The following is a 17,141-nucleotide window of genomic DNA, read 5'->3' as shown; positions in this document are numbered from 1 at the left end:
GACAGACGAGAAAAATCCGCACCGGGGAGTCGACCGAAGTCTCGTCCGTCCCCTAAGCGTGGTCAAGGCCCCACATGAAAAAATCAGAGGGTTGGGGAGCAGAGAGAAGAAGGTCGAGGTCAAGATGTCCCTCAGGAGCCCGTCGAACCGAGGAGTGGAATGGATGATGATAACCACCCTACGAGAGGAATTATTCATATGATATCGGGTGGTGCTACTGACAGAGATTCTGGGCGAGCTCGGAAAGCGCATGAGAGGAGGTTAGAAAACTTTGAAATATCTAGGGGTGCAGACTTACCACAAGACCCCGTCATCAGCTTTGGCCCGGAAGACCTCCGAGGCGTTGTGACTCCACATAACGATGCCTTGGTGGTGACTGCCACCATTGCCAATTATGATGTGGCGAGGATATTTATTGATAATGGAAGCTCCGTGAACGTCTTGTTCAAGAGCACGTTGGATCAAATGAAGATGGTAGGATTTGAGTTTGAGCCGGTATCCACCCCGCTTTATGGGTTTGCAGAACACGACATCCCGCCTTTGGGTCAGATTGTTCTTCCCCTATCCTTGGGGACTGATCCTCGGCGGGTAACAAAAATGATAGCCTTCACCGTGGTAGATACCCCGTCAGCGTATAATGCAATTCTAGGACGGCCATCCCTGAAAGATTTTAGAGCCGTGGCTTCCACTTATCATCAGAAGCTTAAGTTTCTTGTGAAAAAAGGAGTTGGAGTCTTGTGCGGGGACCAAAAAGCCGCGTGTCGATGTTATGTAGGGGTAGTGAGGGTGGAGTGGAAAAGAGCGCGTTTGGAGGTTAACATAATTAGGAAAGAAAGAAGTGTGTGACTTGGTCCTAGGTACTAGAAGAGCAGAGGGGAAAGATGGACCCAGAGTGGAAAGGTCTTTTCAGAGTGATTGAGAAATTTAATTTTGGAGCTTATTACTTGGAGAATGCTCAAGGCAAGGCTTTAAGGAGTCCCTGGAATGCTTACCACCTTAGGGAATATCATTCTAGATTTTATCGTTGATGTATTTCATATTTGCATTTTCCCATGTAATGAGTTGGAATTCAATAAAATCAAGTTCTTCTTTTCAATTCATGAATGTTGGTGTATTATGAAAGCGAGAAAATTTTATTTTCCTGCTAAGGCGTCGCCTAGCAGAGGAGCAGAGTGGAGGAGAAGAATTTTATTTTCCTGCTAAGGTGTCGCCTAGCAGAGGAGCAGAGTGGAGGAGAAAAATTCTATTTTCCTGCTAAGGCATCGCCTAGTAGAGGAGCAGAGTGGAGGAGGAGAATTAAATTTTATTTTTCCTACTAAGGCATCGCCTAGTAGAAGAGTAGAGTGGAGTAGAGAAAAAAATTAAATTTTCCTGCAAAGGCATCGCCTAGCAGACGAGCAGAGTGGAGGAGAAAAATTCTATTTTCCTGCTAAGGCATCGCCTAGTAGAGGAGCAGAGAAAAAATTAAATTTTCCTGCTAAGGCAATGCCTAGCAGAGGAGCAGAATTGTGAAAGAGAAAAATTTTATTTTTCTGCTAAGGCATCGCCTAGCAGAGGAGCAGAGTGGAGGAGGAGAATTAAATTTTATTTTTCCTACTAAGGCATCGCCTAGTAGAGAAGTAGAGTGGAGTAGAGAAAAAATTTAATTTTCCTGCTAAGGCACCGCCTAGCAAAGGAGCAGAGTTGTGAAAGAGAAAAATTTTATTTTCCTTCTAAGGCATCGCCTGGCAGAGGAGCAGAGTGGAGGAGGATAATTAAATTTTATTTTTCCTGCTAAGGCACCGCCTAGCAGAAGAGCACAATTGTGAAGGAGAAAATTTTATTTTCCTGCTAAGGCACCGTCTAGCAGAGGAGTAGAGTTGTGAAGGAGAAAATTTTATTTTCCTGCTAAGGTATCGCCTAGCAGAGGAGCAGAGTTAGAGAGCAGGAAAATTAAATTTTCCTGCTAAGGCATTTTCCTGCTAAGGCATCGCCAAGCAGAGAAGCAGAGTTAGGTAGGAGAGAAATTTTATTTTCCTGCTAAGGCATCGCCTAGCAGAGGAGCAGAGTTGAGGTGGAGAGAAATTTTATTTTCCTGCTAAGGCACCGCCTAGCAGATGAGAAGAGTTGGGTAGGAAAAAAATTAAATTTTCCTGCTAAGGCATCGCCTAGCAGAGGAGCAGAGTTAGGGTGAAAAAATATTTTATTTTCCTACTAAGGCACCGCCTAGCAGAGGAGAAGAGTTGTGCATGAGAAAAATTAAATTTTCCTGCTAAGGCATCGCCTAGCGGGGGTGCAGAGCTGGAGTGGAGAAAAATTAAATTTTCTTGCTAAGGCCCGGCTTAGCAGAGGAGTTACGAGATGATGAGGTAAGAGTTTTATTTTCCTGCTAAGACATCACCTAGCAGATGAGTTAGAAGGTGAAGAGGTTGAAGCTTTATTTTTCTTGGTAAGGACTATTTTAGCAGAAGAGTCAAGGGAGCGGGGAAGTGGAAACTATTTCCCTTCAAGATGGGGGCGACGAGGGCATACTGTGTTAGAAAAATTTATTTCGTTTGTCGTTAACGAACAATGTTTGCCGCTGCGAAAATTACGGGGATCGACCTGACGCTTGCGCTATCTGGTTTAAAATTTTCATTCAAATTAACACTTGAACTTCTCAAGTCAAATCGCAGAGAGGAAATCCACAGAAGAATAAATATATAGAAAAAAATAATTCACGAAATTTTAAACCTTTTTTTTTAAAAAAATAATTGTAGCATGGGGAGTCGGTGACAGACCATATTTATGCTATATTTACATATAATTATATTTTTACTCAAGTGTACGAAAATTTAAATTTGAAAGGGGTCGATCGTGTGTAATAACATGTTACTAACACAAAAAACGAGATGTATTTTTAATTCGATTCGATCATGAAAAATTATTATTTTTTATGTCAAAAACGTTATTTTTCATTATATAAATAGAGATCATGTCTACTCGTTTCATGAATATAAATACATGATACCGTCTTACAAAAAACATCATCACTATTCACTACTAATAAAGTTTACTAATGAGATATATTTCAAAATAATTTTTGAATTAATTGTGTGATTGATATTTAATTAATAATTAATAGATCTTCCATGACATTTATATATATATCATATATTTATATATATGAATATCGTTGAAATATAAAAATATGAATATATAGATAATATATAATAATAATTATAAAGTTAAAACATACTTATTCTTTATTTACTAATAATAAGAATGACTCAAATAACAAACCCAAAATATACTTTTTTTTATCTTCTGTTCAAATCTATAGATAATATCAAATTAAATCAATAAATCCAAAAAAAAATTTATATCATATCAAATAAAATAAAACTCAATCTATAAATAATCTCAAATTTATTCAAAAAAAAGAAGATAATATCATGTAAAGATAAAATAAAACTCCTTGAAATCTTTTAACAATCAGGTCTCACGATCATAATAAATTCTTGAGAAAAGTTGATGATACATGTGTTTTCAGGTGGATTATGATTTATTGTTCAAAAACATGAACAACATGAGTACCTTGAGTCCTTTATATTCTCGTAGAGATAAGAGGTCGTATCGAGAATTTTAAGTAACCAACATATTTTCGATATTGGCTCAAACCATCAAGTTTCTAGAGGACAATTGAATACTGATGGAATCTGTAATTTTGATAATGCCAATGAATTGACAAGAAGCATGTAAGTTTTGCAATTTGTAGGAGAAGTTATAGTTGGTGACGCTTGCGCTATCTGGTTTAAAATTTTCATTCAAATTAACACTTGAACTTCTCACATCAATTTGCAGAGAGGAAATCCACAGAAGAATAAATATTTAGAAAACAAAAATAGATCTTTAATTAATAATTAATAGATCTTCCATGACATTTAGAAAACAAAAATAGATCTTGATATTTAATTAATAATTAATAGATCTTCCATGACATATATATATATATATATATATATATATATATATATATCGATATATATATATATTTGAATATAATAATAATAATAATAATAATAATAATAATAATAATAAAGCCAAAACATACTTATTATTTATTTATTAATAACAAGAATGTCCCAAATAACAAACCCAAGATAAACATTTTTTTAAATTTTGTTCAAATCTATAGATAATATCAAATTAAATCAACAAACCAAAAAAAAAGATAATTATATCATATCAAATAAAATAAAACTCAATCTATAAATGTTCTCAAATTTATTCAAAAAAAAGAAGATAATATCATTGTAAAGATAAAACAAAACTCCTTGAAATATTTTAACAATCAGGTCTCACCATCATAATAAACTATTGATAAAAGTTGATAATAAACACATGTTTTCAGGTGGATTATGGTTTATAGGGCAAAAACATGAACTACATGAGTATCTTGAGCCCTTTACATTCTCGTAGAGACAAGAGGTCGTATCGAGAATTTTCAATTAACCAACAGATTTTCGACATTGGCTCAAACCATCAAGTTTCTAGAGAACAATTGAATACTGATGGAATCTGTAATTTTGATAATGCCAATGAATTGGCAAGAAGCATGTAAGTTTTGCAATTTGTAGGAGAAGTTATAGTTGGTGATGCTTGCGCTATCTGGTTTAAAATTTCATTCAAATTAACACTTGAACTTCTCACATCAATTCGCAGAGAGGAAATCCGCAGAAAAATAATATCGGAGAGGAGAACGAATAGATCAGAATTTGCTACTGTCACGAAAAGCGTATTTCCTGGAGGCCCTGCTTCTAAGGTACTATATAGACTGTTAACCTAGTGTGGATCTCTTATTTCTTCGTTACTGGTTTGGCTCATTCTAAATCATAGGTTTTTGCAGTCTTTGTGTCATTCGAACTTCTTCTTCTTGTTTTATACAATTTGTACTACACGATCTTATGTTAAGTTGAATGATATGATTCTTTTATCTAAATGAGAAACCGAAACATCCTTTTCTAGAGCAGGTTTAATTTGAAGAACAATCGGTTAAATTTATTAGAGACTTTAATTGTGGGTATTGTCTTGACTCATGAAATCTAAATCTTTTTAGGAGCGCTGGAACCTCGAGATGTTCATGCTTCAACCACAGAATAGCATGCAGCATGAATGTAAAATATGTCAACCTCTTTATGTTTTAGTTTCAAAGAAAATATTTCAATGATATATTCACACACACACACACACATATATATACTAGAATACACGTACATGCGTTGTACGTGTGGAACACACAAAAAAACCGTAATTTATGAATATCTCATTATATATTTTGAAATTATAATGATCTATACATAAATCGCGTCATTGAAAAAGTAGCTACAAGTATTCATCGAAAGTAATTTGACAGGGCATAAAACATAAAGATAATTGTAATATTTTAAAAACTTTTATTTTTCGAGCAAAAAAAATATTTAAAAAACATAAGTAAAATTTTAAAATCTTATAAATCATTTTTTAAGTAATTATAGATGTAAGAATAATTTGTTTCACATAAAAAGGATTTGAATTCATTCTTATTCCTCATTTGTTATCACTTTGATGTATATAAGAGTAATTATTTTACATTAAATCAATTTAAGCTCATTTTCATTCTTTGAATTGTTTTCTCATGGCACCAAATAATTATTTGGGTTTGTCATGCATAAAGTTTTACGGTATGACCCATTGACACCCACGTCAGTGCAATTCTCATTATGTTCACAATTAGCTTTGTATATGGCTGCACGGTATATCACAATTATAAGAAATAAAAGTCTTGTCTTGGATCATAAATATTTAATTTGACCTGAAGATTAAGAAATGTTTGAACTAAAATATTAATCTTCCATTGTTAATTAGTTTTGTTGGGTTAAGCGTGCACGAGTGAGAGTAGTACTGAGATGGATGAACTCTTAGGAAGTTCTCGTGCGTACTGCTGACATTGTGTCGCTTATTTTAAATTTCATTAAAGATATAATTTTTTTTAAAAAAATAGACAGTAAATCTTATTCCAAAATAAAATTTCAGTTTTCTTTAATTTATTGTAAAGTTCATCAATACCCGAAAAACAAAAAAAACATGTATTTATTAATACTATTTAACAAAAAATAAGGACATACATGTAAATTCACACAATTTACGTTATTCATGGATGTTAATTTACTCAAGTTAAAAATAAAATTGTCACATAAACTCATATGAAACTGTTTTGTGGGTCAATTTTGTGAAACATATCTCATATTTGACCCGAATCATGAAAAAATATTTTTTTCACTCTGAAAATGATTGGGTCGACCCATATAAATTGGAGAACTATAAACTTTTGAGCAATAGTATCAATAAAATCGTCTCACAGAAGACCTACTCAAAAATTGAATAACTATAAACTTTTGAGCAATAGTATAAACTTCATTTTTCTTCGATTTAATTTAAAATTATTTAACATTAATTAATAAAAAAATATCGACTCAGTCTTAGAGATATATCTACTTGATACCGTCTTATAGAAGACTTACTTCAAAAATTGGATAAATATAAAATTTTGAACAAAAATGTAAACTTCATTTTTATTCTACTTATTTTAAAATTTATTAATTAATGAAAAAATTGAAATCAAACAAAAGGACATCTTAAAAAATAAAGATAGAGTCCACAAATAAAAAAACAGAGATAAATAAAAAAATAATTATTTTTAAAATAAGAATATAGTTCATTTTTTTAAAAAATGAAACTTAAATTTCATTAAAGATATAGTTTTTTTAAAAAAAATACAAAGAGTGTAAATTTCATTCTAACACGTGGTGACTGAAACTTATTTTTCTTCAGTTTATTTTAGAACTCACTAATAGATGTGAGAACAAACCAAAAAATGTATTTATTATTACTATTATTTTAAATTTTATTAAAGATATATATATATATATATATATATATATATTTAAAAAATTGACTGCAGATTTCATTTCAAAAAATGGAATGTAAAATTTAAATTTCATTCTAAAAAATAATAGCTAAATTTTTCATTCTAAAAAACGATAGCTAAAATTCATTTTTTTCAATTTATTTTAGAAGTCATTAATGGCTAAAAAAAACAAAAAAATATATATTTATTATTGTTATCATTGTGAATTTCATTAAAGATATAAGTTTTTCTAAAATTCAATTTAATTTAGATTTCATTAATTAATAGATGAAAAAAAATAAAGTGACATGTGTTAATGAATATTATTTTATGAAGATAAGGACATAGACGTAAATTCACAATTTAATGTCATATATTTATGGTCGTAATAATAATAATAGTAGCTAGGAAAAAAACATACAAAATATATATATTTATTATTGTTATCATTTTGAATTTCATTAAATATATAGGTTTTTTTTTAAAAAAATGGATTATTAGTATTATTTAAAATTATTAAAGATATATTTTTTAAATGGAGTGCAAATGTCGCTCCAAAAAATGGAAGATAAATTTAAATGTCACTCTAAAAAATGGTAAATAAAATTTTTATTCTAAAAAATAGTAGCTAAAATTCTTTTTTTTTTCAATTTATTTTAGAAGTCATTAATAGCTAAGAAAAAACAAACAAAAACATATATTTATTAATTTTGAATTTCATTATATATATAAGTTTTTTTAAAAAAATGGTTTGCAAATTTCATCACTAAAAATAGATGCAAAATTTTATTTTTATTCAATTTATTTTAGGTTCCATTAATTAATAGATGAAAACATTCCATAAATTAATAGATAAAAACAAAACAACAAAAGTGAATTATATTAATGAATATCATTTAATGAAGATAAGACATAGCTGTAAATTCACAATTCAACTCATATATTTATAATTTATAAAATTATTAAAGATATTTTTTTAAAAAATGGAGTGCAAATATCGTTCCAAAAAATGGAAGATAAATTTAAATGTCACTCTAAAAAATGGTAATAAAATTTCCACACTAAAAAATGGTAACTAAATTTCATTTTTTTTTTCAATGTATTTTAGAAATCATTAATAGCTAGGAAAAAACAAACAAAAAAATATATTTATTATTTTTATCATTTTGAATTTCATTATATATATATATATAAATTTTTTAAAAAATAAATTGCAAATTTCATCACTAAAAATAGATGCAAAATTTTATTTTTATTCAATTTATTTTAGATTTCATTAATTAATAGATAAAAACAAAACAACAAAAGTGACATGTATTAATTAATATTATTTAATGAAGATAAGGGCATAGATGTAAATTTACAATTCAACTCATATATTTATAGTAGTAATAGATAATAGATAGATTATTTTAGATTTCATTAATTAATAGATAAGATTTTTTAAAAAATAGATTGCAAATTTCATCACTAAAAATAGATGCAAAATTTTATTTTTATTCAATTTATTTTAGATTCCATTAATTAATAGATAAAAACAAAACAACAAAAATGGCATGTATTAATGAATATTATTTAATGAAGATAAGGGCATAGATGTAAATTCACAATTCAACTCATATATTTATAGTAGTAATAGATTTATTCAATTTATTTTAGATTCCATTAATTAATAGATAAAAACAAAACAACAAAAATAGCATGTATTAATGAATATTATTTAATGAAGATAAGGGCATAGATGTAAATTAACAATTCAACTCATATATTTATAGTAGTAATAGATATATATATAGATATATATATATATATATGAATATCGTTGAGATTTAAAAATATGAATATATATATATATAATATAATAATAATAATAATAAAACCAAAACATATTTATTATTTATTTATTAATAACAAAAATGACCCAAATAACAAACTTAAGATAAACATTTTTTTATCTTTTGTTCAAATCTATAGATAATATCAAATTAAATCAACAAATCAAAAAAAAAGATAACTATATCATATCAAATAAAATAAAACTCAATCTATAAATAATCTCAAATTTATTCAAAAAAAATAATATCTATGCAAAGATAAAATAAAACTCTTTGAAATCTTTTAGAATCAGGTTTCACCGTCATAATAAATTCTTGAGAAAAAAGTTGATAATAAACACGTTTTCAGGTGCATGGAATTTTTCGCCAAATTCGTGCTCGATCAAGACTGAGAATGAATTTTTTTACCTCAGGTCTGGAAACAATGAAACAAGATTTTTCAGGATATATCCGCTATGGACATCGTACTTCAATGGGCGTTAACGTTGAGGATAGTCAACCGGTTCATCAAAGTAGCAAGACTGAGGATCCTGATTTATCTGATGATGGATCATTGTACACAATAGTTCGTGAAGCGAAACAATTTTCTGAAATGAACCGTCGACAATTAGCCACTGTGAACAGTAAAAGGTTTAGCTTCATACAGAATTCCGAAAAAGATCTTCGAATGGATAACCATGTTTCTGGTAATCAATATATGGGCAATGTCGTTGCTTCCTTCTGTTCTGAAAATAGTTGTCTGGCTGATAAACAACAGACGGGGTGTTGTTATACCAGCAAGGTCAAATCTGATCTAATTTTGAGTTCAGAATATAAGAGCTATGATGGCATGCCTAAGCTAATTGAAGTGCCTCCTCCCATTGTTCAAGAAGAAGAGATCAAAATCAAGTCTTGGGCTAAACGTGGAAGACCAGATGCAAATTGTTTCTCACCTGAATCAACTGCTAGTAACCTGTCTGGAGTAGAATTGAGGAAAAATGGAGCGGGAATTTCTTTAATTGATTTCTTCACAGCTGAGCAAATTAAAGTACACTTGCGAAGTCTAAATCAGCGAAACAACCTGGTACATATCCACACTTTTGCATCGTGCATACCATGTGATTTGATGTAAATTTTTAATGCATGACAATTAGATGTAATCGCGGTTAATATCCTTGTCTCTGATTCTTTTCTCTTTTCTCATAGATTGATGGTGAGGAATCAGTTGAAAACACAAGAAGACATGCTTTCGGTGAAAATATGTGTCAGTTATGCTTAATGGATGAGATTAAGCTAGCCCCTCCAAGTATGTACTGTACATCTTGCGAAGCTCCTATCAAATGCAACTTGAGCTATTATTGGACTGTGGATGAAATGGGTACACGACACATTGTTTGTACTCGTTGCTTTAGGGGTTCTCGTAGTAACATTGTAGTTAAGGGGCTCTCTATTTCCAAGGACAAGCTTTGTAAGGACAAGAATACAGAAGCAGATGATGAAGCTGTGAGATTAATCTCCTTGTTTCCTTAATCTGTTTTTATTGCCAGCAATGTTGACTACTGACCCCTTTTCCTATTTTCTGCTTACAGTGGGTAAAATGTGACAAGTGTGAATGTTGGCAACATCAGATTTGTGCTCTTTGTAATTCTAAACAAGATTTGGAGGGGGAAGTTAAATATACTTGCCCGTTTTGCCGATTAGCTGAGATGAAGGCAACGGAGCATGTATCCACACCTCTTGCTATTGGTGCACAGGATCTCCCGAGAACCATGCTTAGTGATCACATAGAGCAGAGACTTTTCAGAAGCCTCGAGCGAGAAAGAAAGCAAAGGGCGGAATCATTGGGAAAGTCTCCTGGAGAGGTAAGCAGTACATACAAATATCGATTATGGATATTCAACAAGTCTGCTCGATGATGTGATTTCTTGCATTTTTTGTTTTTTGTTTTCTTCTTTTGTTCTCTTCTCCTGCCTTATTTCGTTTTTTCTTCCTTTCTCTATTAGTTCTCTATCACAAAGGAACTTGTGCGAGTTTTTAAAAGGCGGTTTATACACATGTTTTGTGGTCTATGATTCTAACTTAGCAGTTTATGATATAGATTCTACTGTTCATTTGACAAAGGTGCTTGTGTCGGTTCTTCTGTTCCTGGTTCATTACAATGATATGTTTTCTATTTTAAAAGGTACCTGGAGCTTCAGATCTCACAGTTAGAGTGGTGCTATCTGTCAATAAACAAGTAAAAGTGAGCCCGAAGTTTTTAGATATCCTCGATGGTGAAAAGTATCCAACTGAGTTTCCATATAAATCAAAGGTCAGTGTTTGTTATTCTTATGAATATATCCTGTGCTTTGTTTTGTAATGGGGCAGGGATTCCAAAGAAATATTTTATATGCCTTAATTTTTTTGGTTGGTTCACTCATGAATGATGTTAAATCTCGTTTGAACTTTTCGGCTAGCAGTATTTTAGTTAAAATTGGTGCTTCACATCCTAGACATTATTCATTAAAGAGTTGCGACTCGACTTCTATCTAGGCTCAATGGCTAAAGCCTCGTTGCATAAAAAATGACAGATGTCCTCCTTTAGGACTATCAATAACTATGCTTGAAACTTTCAAATAAAATTGAAGTAGAAATTGGGATATGGAAGGTTCATCTAATAAAAGTGTGATGGAGTGGATTGCACTTTTTACACTCTCTTGTGGATTGTTAGAGGTTTATAATTGTTTCTATCCAGGTCATCCTTTTGTTTCAAAAGGTTGAAGGTGTAGATGTATGTCTCTTGGCTATGTATGTCCAAGAGTTTGGATCAGAATGTGAACAACCAAATCAGCGCAGCATATATATTTCATATCTGGATTCAGTAAAGTATTTTAGACCGGAAATAAAAACTGTTGCTGGAGAGGCTTTGCGTACTTTTGTATACCACGAAATAATGGTAATCACACTGTCTCTGGTTATCCTACTTTCTGTCTTTTTATACATATTAAAATTTCTAATAAAGATTGTGGATTACATGCATGAGCTGCTTTATTTTTTATGCATCACTGCAGATTGGATATCTTAGCTACTGCAAGCGACGTGGTTTCACTACCTGCTACATATGGGCTTGCCCACCTTCAAAAGGAGATGATTACATATTTTATTGTCATCCAGAGACTCAAAAAATGCCAAAAAATCTGAGAGCATGGTATTTCACTATATCTTCCTTTTGCTTCTCCTTCTTTCTGGAACATGCTTTTTCAATTGTTTGAATACCCATAAGTGCATAATCCTGAATTAATTCTTATTAGCTTTATTGCTCTCTTCATAAGATAACTACATTATATTGTCAGGCTTTGCTTTTACGTCATGACTGACCAAAACATTTTGTCCATTTAGGTACAAAAATTTTCTTCGGAAAGCCAAGAAGGAAAATGTTGTGGTGGAATGTACAAATTTCTATAACTGCTTCTTTATTCCAAGTGGAAAAGACAACTACAAGATAACAGCTGCTCGATTACCTTATTTTTTTGGAGATTACTGGTCTGGGGCTGCTGAGGATATCATACGAAACATTGAGAAGGATAATGAAGAAAAATCTTCAAAAAAAGTGAAAAAGACAATAACGAAGAGATCTTTAAGAGCAACAGGACATAGTGATTCATCTGCTGATTCAACGATGGATATTCAAGTGATGCAGCAGGTATGTTTTTTCAAATGTAATTCTCGACATCTTGGTTGGGATGGCCACAGTGAGTATAGTGTCACTTCTCAATGGGTTTCCTTTCCCCCTTAAATCTTTGTTTTATTATCCATGCTAGTTGGGTAGTAGTTGTGTGCAAACCTTGGGTTATCCGTTTCAGTTGAGAAAATTATTTGGGGGAGTGGAATGACCTTTGGCCTGTCAAGATTAGCATATCCTGTGAATTAAACAAGTAACGTGGGAACTTTGTATGCTTAAAATCAACAGCACTTAGCGTGGTCTCCTTCATTCTTCTCGAGGTTGTGATGGAGATCTTAGTCAATTTCATTTTGAGCCCTTCAAGGATTGATAATTTGATAATAAGAGTGCACGATTCTATGCCTAAAATGGAGTACTTTACGTGGCATAAAACTTGGGAAAGTAATTGCAAATGAGAATACTGTGGTCTCTTTCATGAGGTTTGTACTGTTTTTCACCTTCAAAGTGACAACTTTTGCATATAGCAATGCCTCTAATTTTATGTTATTTCCCGAATGGACAGCTTGGGCATACTATCCTGCCAAATAAGGAAGACTTTTTTGTTGTCCGGTTGCAATTAACTTGCGTGAACTGCCGTGAAGCAATACTCTCTGGAAATCGTTGGAGTTGCAATCAATGCTGTTACCATTTATGTAGCAGGTGAGTATTGTCTTCAATACCAAGACATTTCATCTGTTTTAAGATAAGAAATACTTTATGGAGGTATCTATCAACTTTGTTTCATATCATTCATCAGCAAGCTTTTACCTGGTTTTGCTTTATTATTCTTACCATCAACATGTCCAATATGATTTTTGATTATGTGTTGAATCACATCTTATTAATTTGGAGAACAAAGAAACGAAATTTTTTCTGCATAAGATTAGTTTTACAGAGGATATTTTCCCTAGTTCATTTAATACCATTTTCTGTGTTATTTTAATCCCAGATGCCATGACGTGATGGAAAATCTAGCGGGGGATACACACACTAAAGTCTGCCTGGAAAAACATCTCCTCCTTCAGGTGCTTTATTAACCTGAAAATTTCTTGTCTCGATTGCCTGAAGTTCTTTACTCAACATCCTTACCTTTCCTTTTCATATTCATCCTTTTCAGATTGCTGTGGATGTGCCTGAAAACACAGAGGATAAAGATATCACTTTAGATAATGAGTTCTTCGAGAGCAGACACTCGTTCTTGAGTTTCTGTCAGAAAAATAATTATCAGTTTGACACACTTCGCCGCTCCAAGCATTCATCAATGATGATCTTGTACCATATCCAGAATATGACAGAACTAACAATTGGGACCATCTGCAGCATTTGCCAACAGAATACAACCGTGGAATGGCATTGTGAAATTTGTTCCGAGTTTCTTGTTTGCACTGCCTGCTATCAGAAAGAGGGCGATGGTTGCCACGTTCATAAGTTAATTCAGCACTCAATGAAAGCCGATTTGAGAACGACGAGTAAGAAAATGCAGCAGCAGAGAGCATTGGAGGTATAGCTGATATCTCTAATATCCCTTTAAACTATTGAAAGAACATCAGTAAGCTCTCATGGAAATTTTGTATGGATAAATTTTCTGTTATGTTCCTTTTCCTAATAATTTACCATAACCCTCTTGCAGGCAAAGGCATTGTTGGATCTTTTGTCACATGCGAATCGGTGTTTGTCATCAATAGGAAACCCCTGCTCATATCCCAATTGCCGAGCTGTTAAAAATCTCTTCTTCCACAGTCGAGGGTGTGCACGTCGTGCTTATGGTGGTTGTGAAAAGTGTAAGAAAATCTGGTACCTCCTGTGTCTGCACTCAAGAAACTGTGCTGATTCTAGTTGCAAATTTCCTCGTTGCATGTAAGCCTAAAGCTTCAGATTTTATGGTCCCAAATCTTTCATGGTTTTAAATACAACCTATTACCAATTTGAGCTAAACTTTGTGTAGGGATATAAAGAACTTTAAAGAAAAGAGTGCAGCAGAATCCGAAGTTCTGAGGAGAGCTGCGGTTAAAGGAAGCCACCGCAACAACATTCTATGATAATGGCGAATAACCAAGAAAAGTAACTGTACAGTTATATACTGTGAATTCAATGTAACATAACCACTGTGGCATCATTTTTTAAGCATGGGAGAATCTTACATGTTTGAAATTTTGTTCAAGAGATCAATCCAAAGCGCCATTAGAAGGCCATGAGCATTACATTTAAGCTTAGCCTTTTTGCAATTTCTTGCCAATTGAATTGTATATAAGATGGTCAATTTTGGGAGGTCTAGGGATTTTCTTTTCTTTTATATTATATATATATATATACATATAATACAGTTAATGATTTTTGTTGTTGTTTATTTTTATTACAACTGGGGAAGGTTATGGTCCCAAATCTTTCATGGTTTTTTTACTATCTTATTTTCATTCATTTCAACCTTCTAAAAAAAAATCACTCCTTGTACTAGAGAAAAACACACTGTACCAAATTTTTATTCAAAATAAATAAAAATGTCAATGAGTCAACAAAAAAATCAGTGTAGTCCATGTTTTAATGTTGTGTACCATTTTTTAAAATAACATTTTAATATTATTAAATTAATTGCACTAGATAGTTGTCAAAATATATACATAAATTCAATATTAAATGAAAAATATTAACATAAATTTTTTAAATGAAACTAATTAAATTTAAAATAAACTTTAAAAATACAAATCATTTAATTTAAATAAAAAATTAAATGAAAAGCGATTAAATGATAGTGTAGTGTGAGATATTTGATTGATGATGTGGAGGAATGTGTCCAGAAACATCTGGAAGAAATATTTAAGTTGTGGTTGCTCTTGCAAACTTGAACGAATTTCATTGTTATTGCGTCAAGAGGACATGGCCATAGAGGGAAGCATTTTTTATATGAGATGTTTCTTGTTCTAATTCATTCTCAATTTATATTAATTTTTATTTTTATTGGTAAGTTTATATAGATGCTTCATGGAAAAAAATATTGTCCTACATATATTTGGGAATAATAGAGGTGAAAATGTTGGCGATAAAAGATGGTGTCACGGAGTGACCATGAGTTGATTCTATCACCCTATTTAATCATTATATAATTACCAAGTTATATTTGTGCGCCTAATTTTTTTAGGTATTCTATACCAATAAAACATGATAAAATATAAATAATTTAAATTTTAAAATTTAAAATAATATTTATATAAAAATGTTGATAAATTATTTAAATATAACTTTTTTAACTGTTAACATCTTATTGGAGGTGAATCAAAGTTTTATAAAACACACACGAACACATACATAATATATATATATATATATATATATATATATGAAGGTAATAAATAATAAATTAAAAAGTTAAGGCAGAGTGTTATCGAGTTTCGAGTATTCTCTATTTTTTTTGGCCCGTGAACAACTAACTTCTAATAAAAATTAGAGTACTTAATTATAATCATAAAAACAAATCTGTAATTTTGATAATGCCAATGAATTGGCAAGAGGCATGTAAGTTTTGCAATTTGTAGGAGAAGTTATAGTTGATGACGTTTGCGCTATCTGGTTTAAAATTTTCATTCAAATTAACACTTCAACTTCTCACATCAATTCGCAGAGAGGAAATCCACATAAAAATAAATATTTAAAAAACAAAAATTCACGAAATTTTAAACCTTTTTTTTTAAAAAAAATTGTAGCATGGTGAGTCGGTGACAGACCATATTTATGATATATTTACATATAATTATATTTTTACTCAAGTGTACGAAAATTTAAATTTGAAAGGGGTCGATGGTGTGTAATAACATGTTACTAACACAAAAAACGAGATGTATTTTCAATTCGATTCCACTCATGAAAAATTATTATTTTTTATGTCAAAAACGTTATTTTTCATGATAAATAGAGATCATGTCTACTCGTTTCATGTATAAATATATGATATCGTCTTACAAAAACCGTCATCACTACTAATAAAGTTTACTAATGAGATATATTTTATAATTTTTGAATAAATGGTGTGATTGATATTTAAGTGATAATTAATAGATCTTCCATGACATGTGTGTGTGTGTATATATATATCGTTGAAATATATATATTAAATAATAATAATAATAATAAAACCAAAACATACTTATTATTTATTTATTAATAACAAGAATGACCCAAATAACAAATCCAAGATAAACATTTTTTTATCTTTTGTTCAAATCTATAGATAATATCAAATTAAATCAACAAACCAAAAAAAAGATAAATATATCATATCAAATAAAATAAAACTCAATCTATAAATAATCTCAAATTTATTAAAAAAAAGAAGATAATATCATGTAAAGATAAAATAAAACTCCTTGAAATCTTTTAACAATCAAGTCTCACGATCATAATAAACTCTTGAGAAAAATTGATAATACAGTGTGTTTTCAGGTAGATTATGATTTATGGGGCAAAACATGAACAACATGAGTACCTTGAGTCGTTTACATTTTCGTAGAGATAAGAAGTCGTATCGAGAATTTTCAAGTAACCAGTAGATTTTCGACATTGGATCAAACCGTCAAGTTTCTAGAGAACAATTGAATACTGATCGAATTTGTAATTTTGATAATGCCAATGAATTGGCAAGAAACATGTAATTTTATCTTCGAAATTCTTGCTTATTATATATATTATAGATAAGAAATGTTTGCTTATTCATTATTTTTTTTGTTTG

The 17,141-nt window shown here is 30.9% G+C and overlaps 1 protein-coding gene across 1 annotated transcript; it reads left to right on the top strand.

Annotated features, from left to right (window-relative positions):
• Nucleotides 1-9,166: 9,166 nt before the first annotated feature.
• On the top strand, nt 9,167-14,622 carry LOC142548272 (histone acetyltransferase HAC1-like). The gene is made up of 12 exons (XM_075656590.1): nt 9,167-9,805; nt 9,928-10,224; nt 10,311-10,583; nt 10,904-11,032; nt 11,456-11,656; nt 11,772-11,908; nt 12,100-12,403; nt 12,945-13,081; nt 13,371-13,446; nt 13,539-13,922; nt 14,052-14,278; nt 14,367-14,622. Exons 1-12 carry the CDS (start codon nt 9,167-9,169, stop codon nt 14,458-14,460), a joined length of 2,898 nt encoding a protein of 965 aa, XP_075512705.1. The 3' UTR covers nt 14,461-14,622.
• Nucleotides 14,623-17,141: the final 2,519 nt, after the last annotated feature.

This window comes from Primulina tabacum, chromosome 6 (genome assembly GCF_025594145.1).
Source record: "Primulina tabacum isolate GXHZ01 chromosome 6, ASM2559414v2, whole genome shotgun sequence".
Lineage (NCBI taxonomy): Eukaryota > Viridiplantae > Streptophyta > Magnoliopsida > Lamiales > Gesneriaceae > Primulina > Primulina tabacum.
The sequence above is the reverse complement of the archived record's forward strand: the minus strand, read 5'-3'. Positions and strand labels throughout refer to the sequence as shown.

What these genes read in the sequence shown, in the direction of transcription:
- LOC142548272 (XM_075656590.1), top strand. Translation starts at nt 9,167, where the DNA reads ATGAAACAAGATTTTTCAGGATATATCCGCTATGGACATCGTACTTCA. An exon ending in ATATTCAAGTGATGCAGCAG is followed by an intron (nt 12,404 to 12,944) that starts GTATGTTTTTTC and finishes CCGAATGGACAG; the next exon opens with CTTGGGCATACTATCCTGCC. An exon ending in AAAAACATCTCCTCCTTCAG is followed by an intron (nt 13,447 to 13,538) that starts GTGCTTTATTAA and finishes CATCCTTTTCAG; the next exon opens with ATTGCTGTGGATGTGCCTGA.